This window comes from Molossus molossus, unplaced genomic scaffold (genome assembly GCF_014108415.1).
Source record: "Molossus molossus isolate mMolMol1 unplaced genomic scaffold, mMolMol1.p scaffold_m16_p_4, whole genome shotgun sequence".
In the NCBI taxonomy this organism is placed as follows: Eukaryota; Metazoa; Chordata; class Mammalia; order Chiroptera; family Molossidae; genus Molossus; species Molossus molossus.
The window spans coordinates 75793292-75818778 of NW_023425377.1; the positions used below are offsets into that span (position 1 = coordinate 75793292).

Genomic DNA, 25487 nt, shown 5'->3' on the forward strand with positions numbered 1-25487 from the left:
CATTTAATCATTCATTTTTGTGATCATTTGTTTATCATTTGTTCATTGATTCATTTTCTTATTTATTTGCAATTCACCTTTCCCCTCACCCACGCACTGTGATTTTTGTCCTCCTCCTTCTGTGCTCAGCTTAGTGGCATGTAGGAGGACACCCTCCTGGCTTTGGGGTTCCTGTTCTGGAGGTGGAGATGGTGATCTGGGGACAAATATACTGAAGACCATACTGAAGGAGACGGAACATCTAAAGATGTCTGAATTCTCCTATTTTTGTGTTCCCTTGGGGATTTGCTTACCACCTAGTTTAGGGATCAGATTTACCTAGTCCAGATGGTTTCCTCTATGTCTTGGGTCAGGACTGTGAGCCACCAGAAGAGGTCAGCAGTATCTGAGTGGGTCAGTTTCCTCTCTCTCCCCAGCTGCTCACTGCCCCTCTACTGCCCAGCACACACACTCCCAGCTGGAAGGGAGAAGGGACCACTCTGTGGAAAAGGTCTCCTAGGGAGCTCCCAGAGCTCATCGAAACCTGCTCCCTACTCAATTTCTCACTCAGTCCCCTCTATTTAAAAAAAAGTTTTAAAGCTTTATTAGATTATGGATAAAAAAGACCCAACTCTAATTATGAGAAGACTTGTTGGGGGGTCCTCTAGGTTGATGAAGTCACTGAGCCCTGAATACCCATGGTCAGCCAGCTCACTGGCTTCAGGTGCACCCCGTATCAAGCTCAGACTGGGATAATTCTTGGACACCGAGAGTTTATCACAGTCACAAATGTGTGTAGCCCAAGAGCCCTGCTCTTCCTGGGCAGAGCAGGGAGCCAAACACATCACTGTCCAGCCCTCCTCACATTTGTTATGGTTCCTCACCTGGTGCTCAGTCCTCCAGCAGGAGCAGAAAGCAAGCACCTGGCCATGCCTCCCTTTATACTGGTCAGCTGCAGCAGTCAGTCATGGGGGGATAAGCCAGCACCTGCTCTTCTGAAGACCTGTGCTGCCAGCTCAGCCACTTCCCCGGAGAAACAGGTGGGTGGGGCGTCCCCAGTGCCCTGCCTTCCCCCTCACCTTCAAACTTGGCTTAGAGCCTCACATTTCCTAGAGTGTCTTGGGGAAGCAAGAAGGAGGGCTGCCTGAAGGAGGTGACTCTGCCCTTTCTCTCCCCAGCCAACCCTCACAGCTAGGAGGGGTAGACTGGGGATGCAGAGGAGCCAGTTTTCAACAGAAAGATGCCACACAGCCATGGCCGATCCTTCAGAGGTCTTTATTGCAGCTCTGATTCTGACGGAAGGAGTATTAAAAATCCTGGAGGGAAAAGAAAGGAGGTAGCAGTACAGCTGTGTAGCATCCACTGCTGGGAGATGTGGGTGGCTTGGTGCTTTCCTTCAGTGATGCCACCCAGCCAGGGTGTCCAAGGTGTTCGAGGTGTCAGAGCGCAGCACAACCACATCCCATGGACTCAGGAGAGTGAGTTCTGACCACCTCTGGGTCATTCAGACCCCCTTTAACCTTTCAGCACCAGATGGAAAAGCCCAGAGAATTGTCAGCCTAAAGCAAATTATAGAATTTCCACATCAGGAAACTGATGAGTGGTCATCTAGTCTCAATTTGCATACTTCTAGAGATGGAGAACTCACTGCCTGAAAAACCCTAACACCACTCCTTTTCTAGAGTCAAATCCTACTTCTGGAAAACTTCTACTTCTAATCCTGTTCTTACCTCAGGGTGCCACTCAGACCCCCCTCCCTGAACCTTCCCTCTGCTTGGAGGCAGCTAGGATGGTGGAAGGAGCCTCTGGTTTTTCCTCTCCAAAGTAGAGACCACCACACTCACCTCAGATGATTTGAGAAGACTAAATCTCATTTATAGTGTGAATAGCACTTCATAACCAGCAACTGTTCAGCAAATGTCAACTCCCCTCTCTTCCTTTCCTTCTTAGAAAGCTCTCATGTTCCCAGTCCTAGAACAGTGGTCTCATCAGGGGAAATTTCCTCATTCTTCATAATTCCCTTCACCTGGCCTGGCTCTTGTTGTTATTATTATTGTCAATGGCATTGATATATGATGGTTCCTGAAACTGGATACGAATCATTTCTTTATTAATAAAATACATATATTTTATCATGAAATATTTTTGAAGCTCTTACTATGTGTCAACAAGAAATGGATATGGGAGGAAGTGCTCCAGACTGAGGAGTTTTCAAAAGGAAACTTGTATGAATATTTAGAACATTTATCCCAGACATGTTGATTACTCTCCTGTGCTGGGCTCTGGGACCACAGTTGTGTCCTTTGCCCTCCAAGAGCCAATGGGCCACTGACCACCTTCTGTATGGCTGCCTGGGAGCTGCGGCTGTAAGAATTCTAGTGCCATGTCCCACCCTGCAGTGTCCACCGGCCCCTCAGGTTATGTCTGTCACAATCATGATTGACGTGGGGACCAAATTTTAAGACATTGTGCAACCATGTGTTATATTTCCTCTTCCACCCATTTTTGAAGGCTGCTGAGATCTCTTTGGCTGTGAATACATGACATTTTCTTCCTGCTTCAGGTCTGTCTTGCCCACATAGAGTGTGCAATAAACACTGAGGGAAAGTCTGTCCGATCAGTTGATGACACCAGGGGCAGACAAAAAATGAGTTGAAGATGCTGATGAGACCACATCTCTCTGTCTTGTCTGCAAAGATTCACAGAAACATCCTGGCTGAATTTTGTGTTCTCTGGATCCTTGGTACTCAAATCATGGTTCACAGACCAGCAACAACAGCATCACCTGGAAGCTTGTTAGGATTGAAAATTCTCAGGCCACACTAGGAACCAGTGAATCAGAACCTTCATTCTTCCAAGACCCTCGGGAGACCCTATGTACATATTAGAGCATTGATCCAGAGCAGGGCTGGCAAACTTTTTTTGTACTGGAGTCAGAGAGTAAATATGTTTTGGCTTTGAGGGACAGACAGCCACTGTTGCAACTACTTCACTTTGTCATTAAAGCTTGAAAGCCATAGACAATATGGAAACAAGTGGGCAGACCTGTGTTTCAATAAGATTTGATTTCCCAAAACAGGTGTAGCCAGATTTGAACTGTGGGCCAAAGTCACCTGATGGTATATATACAGGAATAGAATCACAGATCCTAAGGGATGCCTGTCTTCAACTTTGACATTACCAAAGTGTTCCACGCAGTGGTACTTCCAATTTATAGTCCTTTGCATGTAAAGGAAGTTTGTGTTCTCCCAAGAGTTGGTTTCAAAGGATTGTGCAATTTTTGACAACCCAGTATGTAAAATGATTTTAACCTGCATCCCTCTGTTGAACATCTTTGCCAAAATCTGTTGGCTATGTGGGTTTTCTCATCAAAATTGCCTATTCTGCCTTTTTCTTATTGATTTCTCAGAACTCTTTATATATTTTAGATATACGGCCTTTTTTTTTTTTTTTAACTTGTCTTTTCATTTTATTTCTCCCCATTGTGTTTTGTTGTACAAAGGTTGAAAAATTGTATAAGCCAAATTTATTAGTCTTTCATGATTTGTATATTTTTATCTTGTGTAAAAATCTTTCCATGTCTCAAAGTCATAAAGATAGCCTCCTAAATGCTTATAAATGTTTTCAAGTTTTGCTTTTCACAGTTAGGTATTTAGCCTATCCTCTTTCTCTCTCTCTTTTATTTTGTTGCATGAAGAGCCATTATTCAAACTTCTTTGATTAAAAGAATCACCTAGAGATAATTGTTTAATTACAGACCTGCTGAACTCAGACTTTCTAGGAGACACATTTTACTGGCAACCAGACTATGTACATTTTACTGGCAACCAGGTGATTTTTATAATCAAGACAGTTTGGGGAAACTTGGTTTAGTGGTTAGCAGATGGTTTAGGTGCTGGGCAGGACCAGCGTTCCATCAGGCTGGTGGTCTTGCACACAGCACTGGGTCTCCCTTGAGAGACTTCTTATGAAGGTTAAGTGAGAAGTACATCAGTGGCTTGGCACAGGGCCTTTCCCTCTAAACTGGGTCGCTTTATCTTCATGGATCATGTAACTAATCCTATTTCCCTTTTTTGCTTTGGCCACCAGGGGGCTTAGGGGTAAATTTCTGGCTCAACCTTAATCACGATTCATTCATTTATTCTAAAACTTCCTTTATTCACTTAGCATATATTTATTGATCGTACATTGTGTCGCAGGCACTGAGGAAAGAGCGGTGAACAAAACATGTGGTTCCTGCCTCTGTGGTTCTTGCAGCCTACGGGGGGAGACACAGAAAAACGCATAGTAAGATCAGTGGTGATAAGTGCCATGGAGAATCAAGAAGCAGGGCACAAGGGAGTAGTGATGGTGGGTGGGCTTTAAGAATTACAACAAGGCGGTCAGAAAGGGCCTTGCTGAGAAGGGGACACTTGAGCAGAGACTTGAGAGAGCGATGTACGCGCTGGGGGAAGAGCACTCCCAAGGCAGAGAGAACAGTCCCTGTGAAGTGCCTGGCATGTTGGAGAAACAAGGAGGAGGCCCCTCTGGCTGGGGAGAGAGGGAGGAGGTGAAGATAGGGAGCTGATGGGGGACAGGTCATGCAGGCCTGCGGGTTGAGGTGAGGGCTCTGTCTTCCTCTTTGAGTGAGATGAAGTTGCTGGGGGAGTTTCTCAGCATATTTCTCCTATAGCTGTCCATCCTGTGGTACATGAGCTGAGTGAAAAATAAATAAACCCACCACACAAGCACAGGACAGCTGGCGCATCATCTGAGGAAGGGGGTGACTGACCACAGTGTTGCTGTAACTCAGCTCCCCACAGGCAGCCCACAGGCCTGCACGCTGAGCCAACATGCTCATCCAGTGCCTGTTTGTGACTTTCTGAAATAGGAAGGAGGGGCAGATAAAACTGCTCCATGAAGGGGAGTCATGGAAGGGAAAGGCAGATGTTTTTTCTTTTCTTCTTTATAAAGCTGCCTTCCACTAAATAGCCCCTTTGGACCAGCGTGGGAGGGTGGGCACAGCTAAACAGGAAGAGCTGGAGATAAGCAGAAGATAAGGTGGCCCCAGCTGATAACAGTGGGGAGGACAGTCCCAAAAGACGAGGGGGGGAAGGAGGCGGAGAATTACAGCTGCCATGATCACCAGGGGTCTGTCCCCTTGGACACGTGGGCCTGTTTCCCAGCCACCAGGTCTGGGCCAGTGTGTGTGCCTTGAATTTTATGTCATCCTCTGCAAATGGCTTCATTATTATTATACTCATTAACAGATGGGTAAACAGAGGCTCAGAGAGGTTACATACCTCGCCAAACACCACAGAGCCAGCGGCAAAGGAGCCATTTTCTTCGTTATGGCCAACGTTCGCGTCCTTGAACTACTTTTCTGCCTCAGGTTTTCTTACTTGCTGTTTCCTCTGCTACAATGCTTTTCCCTCGGCCTTTATTTTTTTTTTTATTTTGTTTCATTATTTTTTTAAATTTATTTTTCACATAAGTATAGTTAGTATACAATATTCTATAAATTATATTAGTTGCAGTTGTACAATGAGTGGTTAGACATTTTTATACCTTACAGTGTGATCATCCCATTAATTCCAGTAATCCTCTGTTAGCACACAAACATCCTCAGCCTTGACATGATTCTCCTTTTCTCTATTTAGTTCTTGGCTCAAATGCTACTTCCGAAGGAAAGGCTTTCGCTGAACATCCACTCTAAAATACTTCTGGTTATTTATGATGATCCTACACATACTAGTTGCTCAATAAATATTTGTCAAATGATTAAACAAGTTAGATATGAACAGTTGATCTTCGCAGCAACTTTGACAGCAGTTGCCTTCTGTGTCACCAGAATTGGTAGTCTGTTTCCACCTCGAGGATGAAGACGCCACAGGGCCAGGGACTCTCTATCCACCGCAGGAACCCTGGTGTTTGGGACAGGACCTCTCTCCCAGTATGTGCGTGATAAATATTGCTAAGTTGTATCCGTGGTTCAACAAAGAACCGGGGCCACATGATGGGGCAGAGGGAGATGAGGAAGAAGAAGGGTGTCCCATGTGTCCTTCATTCATTCCTCATTCATTCCTTCATTTACTCACAACTAAGAGAATGAAACCAGTTCCTTGCTCTTCTGAGCCTGTGCTTCGAGAAGGAGATGAATGACCACTGAGTGGACAAATAGGTCAGGATTATGTCATATGCTGCTGAGAGACATGAGTTTATGAAGCAGGAGACTGGGGCATTCAGGGATGGGGAGGTCAGGGAAGGTCCCTCGGAGGAGATGCCGTTTGAACCAAGACCTTGAAAACAGTAGTGAAAGAAGACAGTAACAAAAGGCTACATGTTATCTGATTCCACTTCTCTGATATATTCAGAAAAGACAAATCCACAGAGACAGAAAGCAGGTTGGTGGTTGCGGGGGCTGGGGGAGGGGACATGGTTGCTAAATTGGTCCCAGGTTTCCTTTTGAGGTGAAATGTTTTGGAACTGGACAGAGGTGGTGGTTGAACAATGCACTTGTGAATGCACTGTTGCCACTGAATTGTGCACTCTAAAATGTTAATTTTATGATATGTGAATTTCATTCCAATTAAAAAATATGTCTGTGAGTCTGGCTCTCACGGAGAACAGATGGATGCCTGAGAGAGGGAGAAAGAGAGAGATAAGGGAACTTGGCACAGAGTGCAGGGGATATGTGGAAGGACATGGGCCCCTGTCTGGTCCCAGCCTGGACACAGAACCCTTAGGGAAGGGGGGTGATTGGGAGTGAAGTACCTGGGCCTGCCTGGGTGAGGATCACACACACACACACACACACACATTCTCTCTCTCCCCCATCCACATGTCCATGTCTGAAATGACACATGCATGTACATGTGTGTTGGGGCCTGAGTGGAGCATATATATGCACACATATGATAGACCCTGGGTGTGCAAAGGACCCCTCAAACCTCCACATATGTGGCCTTCATGCCCTGTCCTGGGGCATGAAGGCTCGAAGAAGTTGGGAAATAGGAAAGAAGGGAGCCCCCTCTCAGAAGCCTACCAGTATGGGGTCAAAGGTCTGAGCCAGGTCCCACATCTCCCCCTGCTGCTGAGAAGAACCTGGAAGCAGCCTGCTGCCCCTTCCCCATCATACTGTGAATTCTGAGAAATCCTATCTGTGGTTTGGTCTGCCCCTCCTCTGGCCTCTGGCCGGGCTGTCCTGGTCACTGGCTTCCTGTCTTGGGGCCTGGGTGGGGTGTGAAGTGGGCAAAGGCTAAGGCCTGCCCCCTCCCAGCCTGGGTGCCCGGACACAGGGGAGAGGGCTCTGCATGGCCTCCGAGACTTCGCATCACTCCCCTGGGCCTCAGTTTCCCTTCCTGTAGAATGGAGACAAGAGCTCCTGCCAGACAGTCAGAGCACCTGGCAGGCGGGAAGGGCCTGACCCTGCTGGCTGCCATCTGTCCCCACTTCCTTTATCTCGCTTTCCCTTGCTCCAGCCTCCACACTGTTACCCTTGCTGTGCCCCCACCCAGAATGCCCCCATTCCTGTTCCCCATCAAACCCAGGAGTCATTCAAACCCTAGTTCCTCAGGAAACAGGGCAGAGCAGGGGCCAGCGCGCGGTCAGAGGCAGGGAACTGGGTTTGAACTCCAGTTCTGGCTCAGACACACCGCATGGCCTCATCAGGGCACTGCGTGGTTCTGTGCCTCAGTTTCCCAGTCAGGCTCTGACGCTCTGTGGTTCTTCGCCACTCTAATGAGTGAGCATCCTGCAGGCCCTCACCACATACACTGTGCCCCAAGCTTACTCTCCACTCCTTATCTGAGCCCCCTTTCATGGCTGTTCTTGACACAAACTATGAAACTCTAAGAATGTATTGTGCCCAAGGTTTGGGGACCTCCAGAGACCCGCCACTACCTCTCATGCTTCTGCCTCCCCCTCCCCCCAAGTCCCAAATGCAGCATGAATATGCCTACTTCCCAACTGGGCTGCCAGATCCCCTCCTCAGGGTTCCCCTGGATCTGCTGGGTTGCCCTCACCACACCCCTTCCTTGCTGTCAGCCTTCCCATGGCTCCCTTTGCTTCTTGAAAAAAATCCAAAATACTCGCTGTGGTTATCAAGTGCGAACGTGGACTTAGTCAGGAGAGCCTTCATTCAGAGGGCGTCTGCAGGAGGGAGGAGAGGGGCTGTGCCATGGAGAGAGCACCGGCCATGAGGACTGCAGGCCTCTCGGAAGTGAGGGCAGAAAGCCTTCCCTTTAGAGAAGGGGGGGGGCGGTGAGGCTGGGAAGAACCGGGGGTGGAAGGAAGGTGAGAGGAAAGGATGGGGATGGGGGACAGGATAGCACATCAGAGGACATTCACCCCGGGAATGCCCGTCCTCAGGAGGGGCTGTCTGCTGGCTGGGGTTGTGGGGCTCAGTTCAGAAGTCTGGAGGAAGGCCAGGAGCTTAATCAAAACTCAGTTAACAAGCATTTTCTTCTGATTGGTCAGTAGGGACAAGCAGTGTAGATACTCAGTTATGAGGCAATGACTGGGAATTTTGAGCTGGCCTGGCACAGGTAAACCAGCAAATTTGTATTAGGATTCTCCAGAGACAGACCCATTAGAATGGATGAATGAATCTAACTATCTAATTATCTATCTCATATCTGTTTGTCTGTCTATCTATCTACCTATCTATTATCTATCTATCTATCGATCTTTTCCTATATATCACTCTGTCACCTATCAATTATCTATCTACTTATATATCAACTATAAATTTATGGTTCTATTTATCTCACTTTATAGCAATATACATAGATATAGGATATATAGGCAGACATATATCTGTCTATATCTATCTAATATTTCTATAATTAGATATTTATAGATATATACTTATATCTATATGTTATATATCTATAATATCTATGTTATATATTGTACAGCTATGTATCGATCTATGTCTGTTTATCTTTTTGTGTGTTGAGAGGCCAGAATGAGTAGACAGGCAGAGAGAGAAGTTGAAGACCCATGGATGAGAGACTGCTGTGAAACAGGCCCACCAACCAGTTGTAAGGAGAATGGGAAAGGACCTGACCTGGCCTAGGAGCTCAGGGGTGAGCATTAAAACTGGGGATGGATGCCACGAGGGTGAACTGGAAGCTGGGGGACTAGAAACAGCCCACGGGCCTCTGCTTTCTCCACAAGTAACAACTAAGATCCTCTAAGAACAAGGGAGAGTCCCTGAATACTTGATTTTAATATGTTTATTTCTATAATAAATTTCTTCAACAAGTGCCATAAGCAGATTTCTCCCACTGCTGCCCAAACGGGGTGTTAGATTCAGGTGCAGGGAACAGCTCGTGCAAAGGACCTGCGGTGAGAGGGGAAGTGCTGGGTCCCAGAGACAGAAAGGCATGTGGGAATGGTTCGCAGACTGCAGTGCGCGCCATGGGGCTTATCAGGCTTTGGGCCGGTGGTCAGTGGGGTTCTGGGAAAATCATTTAGCTCCAGGCATGGGGAACCATCACAGGACATTGAGCAGGGAGGGGCGTGGTCAGATTTGCTTCTTGCAGAAGAGATTTATGGAGTTCGGATGGGGACAGACTGGAAGGAAAGGAGGAAAGAGTGGGTGCCCTGGGTTGGAGGGGATGGCACCCTGGCTGGGGACAGGGATGGGGTTGGAGAGAAGGGAATGGAAGGTCTGAGGCCCAGGCAGTAAGATGACCCACCTCCGGATAACTGCCACCCAGGTGGGCGGGCACAGCTTTTCCACTCACTGCCCTGTGGCATGCTCAGCCATCAGTGGGGTTCTGGGAAAATCAATTAGTCCCTAATCTTGAATCCTGTCCCCAGGCCCAACCTTTCTTCCCTTTTCTTCTTTATATCTGGCTACTACATCTGTCTCTGCAAAGTTTCAGGAGGCCCTGGATGACAGCTGGAGTGAGGTAATAGGTGGGGTGCGTGTGTGTGTGTGTGTGTGTGCGTGTGTGCGTGTGTGTGTGTGTGTGTTATAAGATCCTGCTCAAACTAGAATTCCCTGTCTGTTGGAATTAAACTTGTCCGCCCCTGGATTGAGTTGAATCTGCTGTGTTAGGGTGAGGCATTGGCTTGGACCCTTTTTCTCCTGAGGCAGAGGCCTGGGCAGGGTGGGGCAGCTGCAGGTGCCCAGCCCCAGTTGGTGCAGTGGTGTCGGTGATTTCCTGATTTCCCTGGAATCAGGCCCTGAGGCTTCCCCCTAGGGCATGGTCTCCAGGAACCTGATCTTCAGGTCTCTTCCTCCTGGGCCAGCCTCCCGCAAACAGGCTCAGCTCTTCCAGCCCCAGGTGCCTGTGTCCTTGGGGCTGAGATCAGGGCCAGGAAAATGAGACATTCCTCTAAGCAAAATGTAAGGGGCTGCCTATATTTGTTTGTTTCTTTCTTTTTAAAAATATATTTTCATTGATTTTTAGAGAGAGAGGAAGGGAGAGGGAGAGAGAGAGAGATCAATGTGAGAAAGAAACATCAGTCGGCTGCCTCCTCCACATACCCTGACTGGTGATCAAACCCACAACCCTGACATGTGCTCTGACCCGGAATCAAACCATGGATCTTTTGGTGCATGGGACAATATTCAATCAACTGAGCAATACCTGCCCGGGGTCTTTCTTTTTTTTTTATTTGAAATATAGATTTATCTATAGCAATGTTTAAATTCAAGGTGTACAATATGTTAATATGATACATTTGTGGATTGTAATATGATTGTTCTATTAGGGATAATTAAAATTCCTACCACATCCCATAATTATCTTTTCTTTTTAGTGATTGGAATACTTTAGCTCTAGTCTCTTAGCAAACTTGATGACTATAATGCAGTATTAATGTCTTTATTCACCATACTGTGCATTAGATCTCCTGGACTTATAAAGTAAATAATATTTTTATGCGATGATTTGGATCAAGATTGTCTTCGTACCATTCAGTTCCCCTTTGAAAGTACAGGATTCTGTGACAGGATATGTGCAAGGCTGTACCACCATCACCTCTGTCTAATTCCAGAAGAGTTTCATCAGCCCAAAAGAAATCATGTACCATTGGTGTCAGTCCCCATTCACCCTTTCCCCAGACCCTGGCATCAATGCAATATGTTAAACATCAAAATTAATGCAAAAATGTTATGATGAACAAGCTGCCAAATTTTAAAAGGAAGACAAGCTCTGACTGCACTTTTTGGTCCCATAGCAATCGACAAACACGAATAATCTCCACCCAATCTGTGATTTGCTTGGCAGAATGACCAGATTCTCCAAATACGTCCTCTCATGGGTCCCACAACAAACAGAGGACCTGGGTCTGAGCTGAGGTCTGGGTGGAGGCTTGGTGGGTCCTCGTTCTGCTTAAACCCTTGGTGGAGGGTCTCAGTGGCAGTGGCTGGCTGGAGGACTTGGGAATCCTCTCTGGCACACCCTAGGCCAATAGCAGCCTTACCACTATGTTTGGCACTTACTGTGTACTGAGTAAGTATACTTTATTCATTACTTAAAATGGTTTAAAAATTGTTTCTTTGTAGTCACTTGCACTGTGAAACTTTCAAACAGTACCCGAATAGACAGGGTAAATGTGGACACTCCCCTTCCAGCCACAGCCCCCAGTACAACCGCAGTCTGAGATGTGTCCTTCATACTTTGTGGAGTGCTGCCTGATCTTACTTAATCCTTGTTAAGTCCCCCTGAAGTGAGCACTGATATTACCCTCACTTGACAGGTCTTGAGTGAGGTTCAGAGAGGTCAGGTCACTTGTCCAAGGTCACACAGCATGGGAGAAGGTGTAACTCAAACCCAGGTCTACCTGACTCCAATGCCAGGAGGAGGAGAGGGAGAGGGGTCTCTACTTGGGAAGCTTCCTCTCAGCTCAGCCAATGTGGCTCATTCATTCATTCATTCATTCATTCAGCAAACATTTATTGGGTGTTACTGTGTGTCAGGTGAATGACACACAGAGCCCCTGCCCTCCCAAAACTCGTGACTGAGACAGGTGATACCATCCATTGACAAGGAATCAAATGGAAGTCAGACAAGCACAGCTAGAGAAAGGGAAGAAAATAAAGCTGTCCGGGGGATGCTAGAGTAACTTAAGTAAACATCCATGTTTAAAATATACATTAACACGATTCAAAAATCTAATAGTTCAACAGGGCAGAGAGTGAGAAGTCTCCTTTCTACCTCCATACCCAGGCCCCTGGTGACCCCACAAGGCCATCAGTCCTCAAACGAGGGATATCACCACCAAGAGGGGGTGGGCAAAAAAATCTGGTTCTATGTATTAAGTTCAGATTTACATAGATTATATAAACAAATATAAAAAGTAGATGTGTCATATTAAACTTTCATACGAGGTATGAGGGGAAAAAATGTCTATACTGATCGCCCCTTCAGGCGTAGTAATGAAATCAAGCTTGAGAAACTATCCTAGAAGCAACCACTATTGAGGTTTCTTCTTAGATCTGCCAGGGATATTCTAGGCATGTTCAAGAAAATACCTACATATCTATTTGTTCCTGTTTTTACATAAATGATAACATACCACTGGAACTTCATTTTTTCACTTGAAATATATCTTAGTGATCACTCTATGTCAGTGAACACAGCTTGCTGGTTTGTTTTTCATTTTTTTTTACAACTGTGTAGTATTCCTCTGTTTGAATGAAATTTACTTAACCCTTTCTCATGGATCAGTTCATAACATTGGATACACATACATTGTTGTGTGTGCTGTAGTGTAGACTGGATAACTGCACTTACATCATTTTGCATATGAGTGATTAAATCTGAAGAAGAAATTCCTGGAGGTGTGATAGCTGGGTCAGAAGGTGCATGCATTTCTCATTTATGTACATATCGCAACTTTTCCTACAGAAGATTTATACCAATTTCTTTCTTTGTCATCAGGGTAAAAGAGTGCCAGTTTACCCACAGCCTCACTTACATGAGATGTTATCAGACCTTTTGATCTTTGCCTATCTGATGAGTTAAAAATGGTATTACAGTATAGTTTAATGTTCATTTCCCTTATGAGGTTGAGAATCTTCTCCTATGACTAAGAACCATTTATCTTTCTTTCTTTGTATTCTTTGTTAACTTTTCCACGAACTGTTGTAGTATTTTTCTTATTGTTTGCAAAGGTTCTTTATATGTTATGGACATTACTTCTTTGTGTTATCATTTATAGTATACTCTGCCATTTATTTTTTTAAATTATTTATTGACTTAATTTTTTTTATTTTTCATTTGGCTTGACTTTGTTCAGGACGATATTTATGCTGCAGATGTTTCCTGCTGTTTCCATGAAGTCAGTTATTTTAATCATTCCTTTTATGATATCAGAGGTTTGTGTCATACTAAGTATAGGGGAGCTACCTTTGATAAGATGGGACATGAGAAGAAACATTCTGAGTAGAGGAAATAGCAGAGATAAAGGTCCTGAGGTAGGCAGGGGGCTTGATCTCCAGAGAAATAGAAACAATAAGATGCATAGAGGAAGAGACTTATTTTAAGAAACCAGTTATGTTATTGTAGAGGCTGACAAGTCCAAAATCTGCAGGATAGACTGGAAGGCCGATGACCCAGGAAGAACTGCAGCTGGAGTCAAAAGGTACTATGCTGGCAGAAGTCCGCCTTCCTTGGACGGCGTTAGTTTTTGGTCTAGTAGGGTCTTCAACTGATCAAACGAGGCGCATGCACATAGTGGGGGGTAATTTGCTTTATTCAAAGTCTACTAATTTAAATGTTAATTCATCTAAAAAAGATACCTTCACAGCAACATCTGGACTGGCATTTTATCAAACATCTGGGCACCTAGCCTAGCCAAGTAGACACATGAAATTACCCATCACAAATCTACTTCTTAACACCTTAGCATACAGACATCCCCTTAAACCATAGTTTTGTGGGGCCCATGCTTTTCCACTGCTCCTACATGGCACAGCAGGACAGAAAAGCACACGATGAAGCCAGTATGGCGCCCCTAATTCTCAGGAGGAGAGCAGACTTGGGGATATGTGTGAGCATTAGAGAGGGAGATCAGGGTCTTTGGTGCTCTCAGTGGTCAGGATGGGGGTTTGACAGGCAAACACTTTAGAGGAGGTATGCCTTCTAACAAAATACTTGAGGCAGTGAGCTCCCTATCCCTGGGAATGTGCAGATATGATGGCACGTGTCCTGAGGGTTGAAGAGGAAATTTATGCCACCAGTATAGTTTGGAGCCTTTGTCTGTTCTAAATGAGAGTCCACCCAGCAGCCTGCAGGTTGCAGGGGTTTATGCATCCTCCTCACTTCCTGTAGCATTTGAGACAGCCTGTCCCACATCCCTTCTGTGTGTGTATGGCTGACAGTGCCCTGACAGCACTGTGTGGGGTGGGTCTCGCTTGAACTCCGGAATGTGTGGTTTGCTTCAGTCACTGTGGTTCTAAATTAGAGGCCTTCTGGGTCTTGAGCTTGGAGGTGCTGCCTCCTTGTGGAAGAAATGAGATGTTTCCCCTCACTACCCTGTAACCTCCTGCCTGTTCTTTCTGATTCTGCAGATTGAGGCTGCCAACCTGGTGGGGGAGGTGAGGCATTGGGGTCCAACCCTGCATGACTGTGATCTGGAGATTTTGGTCTGACTATAGGGTCGTCCCCCCGGCTGAGGACTACCTGCATGCAAGGAATGGGACTGGAGCCCCTGTTTAGTCCCCAGGACACAGTGGGACATGGTGCATGGGGATAGCTAAGGCCTTCACCCAACCCGTTTTCTCATGGGAGGTGTGGGAGGGGTGCAGGGGATGGCCTCAGATCTCCACAAATAAATGAGTTCGCACTCCAGAAAATTTCTGCATAAGAAAGTGCTGGAAAGTGAGTGAGAGAGGAACAGAGGAAAAAGAGAGACTGTGAAAAATGCTCAATAAATATTGATTGGTTAGATGAATGAAGGAATGAATGATTCTTTGGTCTGGGGGAAGAGAAAAGCCAACATGAACACAAATAAGCTCTGGCAGCTTGTTCTTATTTGTTGATAAACTGGAAAGATGTGTCCAGGCTTCTGATTAAGGATCCTGAGATTAGATGGGCTGGATGATGTAATGGCAGAGAGTCCTGCCTCTCGCAGGGGTCAGTGTGGCTGAGAACAAGGGTGGAGGAAGGAACAGGACCAAGGACACTCAGTGGAGAGAATGCCCCGCCTCCTTGTCCAGAGAGGCTAGACTCCCATTCTAGGCCCCTGCAGGTACAGTGTGGGGAAGAGGAGGCCTCATAGGGCATCCTCAAGGCAGGGACTTTGGTGTCTCAGGAATGGACTGAGCAAGATCTGGGGAGATTGAGTAAATTTGGAATGAATTAATAGAATAAAGGGAGATAGGAAAAAATAGCCCAGAAATGTTGGCCCCTGTGGACTTACGTGAGGGTGGGGGGAAGGAGCCAGTGTTCAGGTGGAGCCCCCAGGTCACAGTGGGCTGGACAGCCCTCCAGAATGTCACTGCCTGTTGGTTTCCCAAATAATGGGATGGAGCCCAGGGGCTGGTCCTGAGTGTGGGTCTAGGAACTCTGAAACTTCAGCATGGGGTATCCTGGATGTTCATTATAGGTGATCCTGGGAGAGGGTCTTTGAGAGTCAGAACACAAGGGATGGTCTAGAGCGTTAGTGGGGTCATTATGGGATGGCCCTAGGGGCTGGAGTCTTTGGGAGGATTTGAGAGGCTGAGAAACAGGGTCAGGAGGTGCACTGTGAGATAGGACATGCAGAAGTAATTCTTGCGCAGACATTGGGCAAAGGCTGAGAGCAATGGGGACCACCCTGAGGGCTTGGGGCCTTAGAACATGGTGTTCTTTGAGGGTGAAGATGGGAGATGGGTTCTGGGTGACTTGTATGAAAGCAGGAAGTCTGGGGAAACAAGTCATGCCAGGATGGCAGAGTTTTGGGGGAGGATATAACTTAGGGGGTGGGCTGTGGACACTGCAGGGATCCTTCAGGGGGCCATCATAGGACATATCCTTGAGGAGCAGAACAAGAATCTTTGTGGTGGACGTGGGGCTTCAGCACTTGTTCGGGAGAATCAGGGTGGGCTCAGAACATCAGGGAGTCAGAGAACTATGGGTATTCAGGTGGAGGAAATCAAAAAGGAGGTGGATTTTTGCTCAGAACCAAAGATGTTGTGGCAAATAGATTTTGTGGCTATGTTTTGGGGACATTAGAAATAGTGAGCAAATGATGAGGGTGGACCTAGTGGTTAGAACACTTGTAGAAAGATTCTGGGGGATTCATTGGAGAATTTGGTGCATGTTCCTCAGAGAAGAACAGGTTATGGGTGGGTTTGGGGTCCTTCATGGATATATCAAGGAGGAAAGCTAGGGAGCTTAGAGCAGTATGTTGAATTGCTTTCTAGTACATGCTCCTTATCTCTATGCAGTCTGTCACCACTGCTCTTAGTACTGGTTTAGTACTTGGAAAAGCACTTGGAAATCATATTTCATAACCACAGTCAAACCCAACTGAGAAGGTATAGTTAAGTGGTGTGCTGGGTTGAGAAGCTCCTTCCAGGCTGGAAGGTAGAACATTTCATCCCAAAGCAGCGGAATATACATTCCTTACAAGTGCATATGGAACATTTTTTTTTTAGCATAGACCATATGTTAGACCACAAAGTAAGTCTCAATACATTAAAAAAAAATTCAAGTCATACCAGCATCTTCTCTGATTACAATGATATAAAAACAGAAATCAATTATAAGAAAACTGAAAAACACATGGAAGCTAAATAATAAGTTACTACACAGTGAGTGGGTTAACAATGAGATTGAGGAAAAATGTCAAAAGATAACTTGAGACACATAATAATGAAAACACAGTGACCCCGAATTTATGGGACACAGAGAAATCAGTTTTGAGAGAGAAATGCATAGCAATACAGGCCTACTTAAAAAAAAAAAAAAAAAAGTATCAAATTAACAATCTAACCTTACACCTAAAGCAACTAGAATAATAAAAACAAAGCCAAAAGTGAGTAGAACAAAGGAAATAACAAAGGTCAGAGTGGAAATGTACAAAACAGAGTCTAAAAATACAATACAAAAGATCAATGAAACTAAGCTGCTTCTTTGAAAAGATAAACAAAATGGATAAACCTTTAATCAGACTTATCAAGATTAAAAGAGAAAGGACTCAAATAAATAAAATTAGAAATAAAAGAAGTGACAATCAACACCATAGAAATACAAAGGTTGTTTTTTTTTTTAAATATGGTGTTCCAAGCCTGAATAAAAAAATAAAAAATAAAAACAGAAAATATGACCAGATCATAACTGCTAATAAAATCAAATCAGTAATAATTTAAAAAACAAAACAAAACATGGAGGGACCTGGAGAGTATCATCCTGAGTGAGGCAAGCCAAACAGAGAAGGACAAGTATCATATGATCTCACTTATTTGTGGAATATAATGAACATAACAGTCTGAGGAATGGGGTAATCTCAGAGACGTGGAGATGGGGAACAGACTGACAATCCCCAGAAGAGGGGATGGTGGGGGAGAGATAAACCACATAACTTATATGCATGTATGCATGAAAAATGGACATGGAAAACAAACTGGGGACAGGGCGGGGAGGGTGGAGGAGGGGGGAATCAGTGGGGGGAAAAGGAGAAACATCTGTAACAAAAATTAATTAATAAAAACAAAACAAAACAAAAAACAAAACCTCCCAACAAACAAAGGTCCTGTACCAGATGGCTTCATGGGTAAATTTTACCAAAGATTCAAGAAGAATTGACCCCGATCCTTCTCCAGCTATTCCTAAAAATGGAAGAAGAGGAAAGGCTTCCAGCTCATTTTATAAGACCAGCATTACCCTGATTCCAAAACCAGATGAGGAATCACAAAACAAAGAAAATTATAGGCCAGTATCCCTAATGAACATAGATGCAAAAAGCCTTGACAACGTATTAGCAAACTGAACTCAGCTATACATTAAAACATCATACACCATGATCAAGTGGGGTTTATTTCTGAGATACAATGTTGGCTCAATATTTACAAATCAATTAACATGATGCACCACTTAAACAAAATGAAGGATAAAAATTATGTGATCATATTAATAGATGCAGTAAAAGTATTTGACAAATCCAGCGCCCATTTATGATAAAAACTCTCAGCAAAGTGGGAATAGAGGGAACATATTTCAATATAACAAGTCCACATGTGGCAAATGTATAGCTAACATCATACTCAATGGAGAAGAACTAAAAGCATTTTCGTTAAGATCAAGAACAACACAAGGATGTCCAGTTTCACCACTTTTATTGAACTGGAAGTCCTAACCACAGTAATGAGACAGAGAAAGAAAGGAAAGAAAGGAAGAAAGAAAGAAAGAAGGAAGGAAGGAAGGAAGGAAGGAAGGAAGGAAGGAAGGAAGGAAGGAAGGAAGGAAGGAAGGAAGGAAGGAAGGAAGGGAGAGAGAGAGAGAGAGGAAGGGGGGAAAGAGAGAGAGAGAGGAAAGAAAGAGAAAGAGAGAGAGAGAGAAAGAGAGAGAGAGAATGAAGGAAAGAAGGAAAGAAAGAAAGAAAGAAAGAAAGAAAGAAAGAAAGAAAGAAAGAAAGAAAGAAAGACCCAAACTGGAAAAGAAGTGAAACTATCATTTTTTGCAGATGACATGATACTATAGAGAACCCTAAAGACTCCCCCAAAAAACTATTAGAACTGATAAATAAATTTAGTAAAGAATACAAAATGAATATTCAGAAATTGGTTGCATTTTATACACCAATAAAAACTGTCAGAGGTTACCAGATGACTGCAGAGTGTCTGAAAGCTGTGTGTACTTGCCCCCAGCTCAAACTAGAATTACAACTAGATTACAGAGCACTCAACTTGAAAAACAAATTGAAGTACAGCTGATCTGACATATTATAACCAAGGAACACAGAAGAAGCTGCATAGAGACTGGTAAGAGGGGCAGAGACAAGAAAAGGGAGAGCCACCAAATGCAGGTGTCAGCTGAGAAGCCCAGGGGATACCAAGTCTGCAAAACTCCTACCCCTTAGGAGTGAAGGGGTATCAACCCCATGCAGGGTATCCCTAAGCCAGAGATGGGAAGAGGAGGCCGTGGAGCATCTGGTGGTGGGAGTAATTGAGGATTTTGTCCCCATGGGAGACTTGGACCACATGGTCCAGGGAAAGAGAGCTCCCATTGTTGCAGCCACCAGCGTGAAGATTTCACTCCAGATTCATTGCTGAAAAGACCACACTGCCATACTCGGGTCCTGCAAGGGGTCCACTTGCTACACCCAGCAATGATTTTGAGGGGCCCTTTGTGCTCTGGAAAGGCTTTGGAGAGAGACCCAGTCAGTGACTAAACTGTGTGGCTTGGCGGGGAGAAATGATTTTTCCTACCTCAAGAACATGGTCGGTGTCCCTTCCCCCACCTGTTGAGCTATTTGGCCTTCCCTGTCCTGCTGGATTTAGGCACAGAAGAATGGCACAATGCTGGGATTTTCAGCTTGCCTGCTGGGTTTGATGGTGCAGGGGAGCACAGAGTTGATTTTTGGGTCCCTCCTGCTTGGTTTGGTGGCATAAGGGTGCCATGAGCTGAGCAGAGCTGGCATTTTTGGACTGTGTCTCTGGGGAGGCTCCTTTCTGGAAGCTATACTGGCCAGTGCTGGGCTCTGTTGCTGCACTGTGGGGAGGCAGATCCCATGCTTCCCTGGGAAGCAGAGAAAGTGCCTGCCCACTTCTCCTACAAGTTTCAGGCACCATTCCCAATGGGAGACAGTTTGAATCAGCCCTGCCCAGTGCTGGATATCCCCGCTCAAACAATTCCCTGGGGGAAGGGATTGCTGTTCAGTGATGGAACATTCAAAGTGTGAGACCCTCAGAGGTTACTGTCCAGAACTGGGAGAAAATGCTTAGCCACTTCCTACAGGCTGCGCTGGCATCATCCTCAACAGAAGACTTTTGATCTATCTCCCTGAGCCCAGAGTGGCTGAGTTTGCTGATGCAAAGGAGTGAGCTGACTGTACCCAACCTGAACCTACAGCAAGCCCCCCTAGGAGGAACTACAGGTAAAGACTGGCAGATACAGAGTGATTTGGATTTGTAGCAGGGACTAATTTAGCCTCATTTAGTGCAACCTCACAGGGGAGATGGAATAGCTGACAGGTGGAGGTGACAGAGAGCCTCAGTCTTATCATAGATCTGCCCCCAGCTAGAAACTGGAAGAAGCTGACCCTTTTACATAGATTGGCCTGTCCCACACACATGAAGGTCTATTAGATTCATACACAAACAGTGGCAGACAGCAAGCTGTACCTAAAACCCACACCAGTGGACCAGAAGCAACACAACCAAGGGTAAGCTTCAGACCATACCAGAGCTCATCTCAACTAGCCACACAAATAGCACACCCAAATGGGAATCCCAGCAGGCACCAGAACCTGCTAGGAACAACCCCTCCTCAGGGGGCAGTACCTGTACTGTGTCTAATACATGGTAATTGAGATTTACTCCTAGCGTCACCTAGCCTGAAGGGTTAACTCCAACCATAAAAGGGCCAACAGCATTCAAGCCTCAAATAAAACAGGGAGTAGACATAACCTACAAAAGACATTCCTGGAGCACAGAGCTAAGGTGATCTGGAAGAGTGTGCTACTAAGCCCAACAAAACACCTTGAGACTGCACCTGCACAGCCATTTGCATGCCATGGTTGGGGCTGAGCTCCACAGTTAGCCAGCCTGAGGATCAGTCTCACCCATGAATGGGCCAACAGCAATCAAGACCCAATTAGAACAGGAGAGCCCACATAACCTACACAAAGGACGTTCCTAGAGCACCCAGCTAGGAGATCAAGGAGACTGCAACACTAGAACCCAAAGGACACCTACTACAAAAGGCCACCCACAATGACCAGGAGTCATAGCAATTCTATCTAATACATAGAAACAAACACAAAGAGACAGTCAAAATGGGGAGACAAAGAAACAGTCCCCAAATGAAAGAACAGGAGTCTTCAGGGAAAAAAGCTAAATGAAATGAAGGCAAGTAATTTATCAGATATAGAGTTCAAAGTAATGGCTATAACAATCCTCAAGGAACTTCGTAAGAATTATGACAACATTAAAAATTCAGAAAAGAGAACCAGTCATAAATGAAGAATGACATAAAGAATACACTGGAAGGAATAAAAAGTAGGTGGGATGAAGCAGAGGATTGGATCAGTGATTTGGAAGACAAGGTAGGAAAAATACCCTATAAGAGCAGCAAAAAGAAAAAACGAATTAAAAGAATAAGGATAACTTAAGGGAACTTTGGGACAATATGAAACATAACAAAATCCACATCATAGAGATATCAGAAAAAGAAGAAAGTGAGCAAAAGATAGAGAACTTGTTTAAAGAAATAGTGACAGCCCTGGCCGGTTTGGCTCAGCGGTTGGAGTGTCGGCCTGCGGTACAGAGAGACCCGGGTTCGGTTCCCGCTAAGGGCACGTACTTCGGTTGCAGTTTGTCCCTGGCCCTGGTTGGTCGTGCGGGTGGCAGCCACTCGACGTGTCCCTTCACATCGATGTTTCTCTCTCTCTCTCTTCCTCTCTCTCCCTCCCGCTCTATCTGAAAAAAAAAAAAAATGGAAAAATGTCCTTGGGTGAGGATAAAGAAAAAAAAAAAAGAAATAGTGACAGAAAACTTCCCTAACTAGGTAAAGAAAAAAGTCACACAAGTTCAAGAAGCACAGAGAGTCTCAATCAAGATGAACCCAAAGTGACCCACACCAAGACATATCATAATTTAAACGGCAAAGGTTAAAGACAAAGAGAGAATTTTAAAGGCAACAAGAGAGAAACAGTTAGTTCCTACAAGGGAGCCTGCATATGGCTGTTAGCTGATTTCTCAACAGAAGCACTTCAGGCCACAAGGGATTGAAATGGGGAATTCAAAGTAATGGAAAGCAAGAAATTGCATGCAAGACTATGCTATCCAGCAAGGCTATAATTTTAAATAGCAGGCAAAACAAAGAGCTTCCAAGGACAAATAAAGGCTAAAGGAGTTCATTACCACCAAATCATCATTGCAATAATTTTTAAAGGGTTTGCTTTAAGAAGAAATAGAGAGAGGAACATAGGTATAAAGAAAAGAAAGATCTCTTATCCTTTGAGAAGACATGGAGGGACCTGGAGAGTATTCTGCTAAGTGAAATAGGCCAGTCAGAGAAAGACAAGTATCACATAATCTCACTTATTTGTGGAATATAATGAACAAAATAAGGTGATGAACAAAATAGGCCCAGAGACATACAAGTAGGGTTCAGCCTGATGAACTTCAGAGGAGGGAACGAGGGGAGGGAAGAGATAAACCAAAAAACTTATGCATATAAGCATAACCAATGGACATAGACAACGATGCTGGAGGTGGAGTGGGAAAAGGAGGAGGGTGTCAATGGGGAAAAAAGGAGAAACACTTGTAACAAAATTAATTAATTAAATAAAAAAAGAAAAATGGCAATAAATGATTACCTCTCAATAATAAACTTATACTCAGAAAACCATAGGACATTGAAAAAAGAAATAGAGGAAGATGCAAACAAGTGGAAGAATATTCTATATTAACAGATTGGAAGAATTAACATCATTAAAATCTCCATACTACCCAAAGCAATCTACAGATTCAATTAATCCTTATTAAAATAACAATGACATATTTCACAGATACAGAACCAATATTCCAAAAATTTATATGGAACCAAAAAAGTTTCTGATTAGCCTGAGCAATCTTGAGAAAGAAGAACAAAATTAGAGGGATCACTAAACCTGATATCAAACTATACTACAAAACCACTGTAATCAAAACAGTCCAACCTGGTACTGGCACAAGAATAGGCATATAGATCAATAAAACAGAACAGAAAGACCTGATATCACCCACGCCATTATGGTCAATTAATATTCGACAAAGGAGGCAGGAGCATACAATGGAGTAAAGACAGTCTCTTCAATCAATGGTGTAGGGGAAATTGTACAGGTACATGCAAAAAAAAAAAACTAGACCACTGACTTATACCATACACAAGAATGAACTAAAACTGGATAAAAGACTTAAATGTAAGTGTCAAACCCATAAAAATTCTAGAAGAAAACATAGGCAGTAAAATTTCAGATATCTCTCGTAACAATATTCATGCCAATACATCTCCTAGGGCAAGGGAAACAAAGGAAAGATAAACAAATGGTACTACTTCAAACTAAAAAGCTTCTATACAGCAAAATAAACCATCAACAAAATGGAAAAATGACCCACTGATTGCCAATGATACATTTGCTAAGGGCTTCATTTCTAACATATATAAAGAACTCATACAACTCAACACCAGGAGGACAAACAATCCAATTTAAAAATGGACAAAAGGACCTGAATAAACAGTTCATCAAAGAGGGTACACAGATAACCAAGAGACATATTAAAAAATGTTCAACATCTCTAATCATCAGAGAGATGCAAATTAAAACCATGATGAGATATTACTTCACACCTGTCAGAATGGCTACCATCAATAAATCAACAAACAAGTGTTGGGGAGGATGTGAATAAAAGGGAACCCTAGTACACTATTGGTGGGAATGCAGGCTAGAGCAGCTACTGTGAAAAAACAGTATGGGGTTTTCTTAAAAAATTAAAAATGGAAATGCTTTTTGACCCAGAGATCCAACTTCTGGGACCATATCCTAAGAATCCCAAAACACCAACCAGAATGAATATATGTAACCTTGTGTTTGTAGCAGCATTATTTACAATAGCTAAGATCTGGAAACAGCCCCAGTGCCATGAGTAGATGAGTGGATAAAAAAAAACAACCCTGTGGTACATTTACATAATGGAATACTATGCAACCGTAAAAAAGAAGGAACTCTTATCTTTTGCAAAAGCACGAATGAACCTGGAGTGTATTATGTTAAGTGAAATAAGCCAGGCAGAGAAAGACAAATATCATATGATCTCATTTTTATGTGAAATCTAATGAACAAAATAAATTGATGATTAAAATAAAACCAGAGGCCTGGATACATGGAACTGATTGACAGAGGTCAGAAAGGAGGGGGATTGGGAAGACTGGATGAAATAAGGTGAAGGGATTTTCCAAAGCACATATGTGCATAGCCCATGGACACAGAGAACAGTGTGGTGATTGCCAGAGTTGGGGGGCAGAGGTTGGGTGGAGATGAATACAGGGGGAGAATGGGGAACATCTGTAATAGTGTCAACAATAAATAAAAAAATAATATTTTCTCATAGAATTTAAATGAAGAAATGTATAAAAAATTTCTTGATTCGTGTAATCATAAAAATAAAAATGCATACATATTTAAAAATTATCAGAAAGAAAAAATATTCTAAAAATCACATTTATAATTGCATAAAAATACAAAATACCTAGAAATAAATTCAACCATGAAGATAAAGAACCTGTATTCAATAAACCAAAACACTGAAGAAAGAAATTGAAGAAAATATAAATAAACGAAAGCATATACCATGCTCATTGATAGAATTACATTGTTAAAATACCCATACTATCCAAAGCAATCTGCTACCAGTGCTATTGCCAGTCTCTCTGTTGCTGTTTTTACATTCCTGTTTGTTTCATTATATCTTCCTCAGACACCAGAAATGATTTGCAGAGGAGCTGTGGGATGCCCAGACCAAACCCTGGAATCATCTCTGCCAAATCTAAAGACTGGGCAGGGGTGGGCATGGGGCCAAAGTGTGGACCACCAGCGAGAACACCTGGTGTCAGTTTTGGCAAGGCTTTGGCAGGGTCTCAAGTTGTCCTGTGCTGCTGCAGTCCTGGAATCCTTGCAGTCTTTTCTGCCAGCAGACCTGTTGGAATTTCTCCAAGGTTTCCTCTCTCCGATGACAGCATTGCCAGGATAAGATGCAATTCTAGTAACTGACCTCTAGGGTATGTAACTGTACATCCTTAAAGGGATGGAATGCTTAAACCAGGCTTTGGTTGAGACTGACTTCTACAATCACAATTCATCCTCTCTGATGTCTTGACCATCATACTTATTTTCCTCCTACTCTATAAAAATAAAGTGTGAAATTGAACCCAATGATTAATGAAGCCGTCCTTTGTTAGATAATTATCTTTGATCTTTTGTACTTCAACCCTCCCTGCTTGATATTATAAAGCAGATTTGAGTCAAGAACAGAAAGCTCGAGGTCGAAATCAAGACCTGCTTCAGATCATTTCTCCTTCACTATCTTGCAAGACCCTCTCTCCTTTGATTCTAAATAATAACCTTCTTGTATAGAGTAATCTTAGTTACAGGTTTTTGCTTTTCATCACTTTGAATATTTTGTGACAATATCTTCTGGCCTGAAAAGTTATGTTGAGAAATCAGCTAATAGTTTTTCTTTTTCCATCCTCACCCAAGGATATGTTCATTGATTTTAGAGGGAAGGAGGGAGGAAGAAAGAAAGAAGAAGGGAGGGAGGACGGAAGGGAGGGAGGGAGGGAGGGAGGGAGGGAGGAAGGAAGGAAGGAAGGAAGGAAGGA

General features: G+C 43.9%; 1 protein-coding gene across 1 annotated transcript; it reads right to left on the reverse strand.

The window, feature by feature from the left end:
- Positions 1–24498: 24498 nt before the first annotated feature.
- On the reverse strand, positions 24499–24989 carry MBD3L1 (methyl-CpG binding domain protein 3 like 1). The gene is given in 5 exon segments (XM_036282228.1): positions 24499–24557; positions 24560–24748; positions 24751–24843; positions 24846–24920; positions 24923–24989. Coding segments are annotated over 5 exon segments (483 nt in total).
- Positions 24990–25487: the final 498 nt, after the last annotated feature.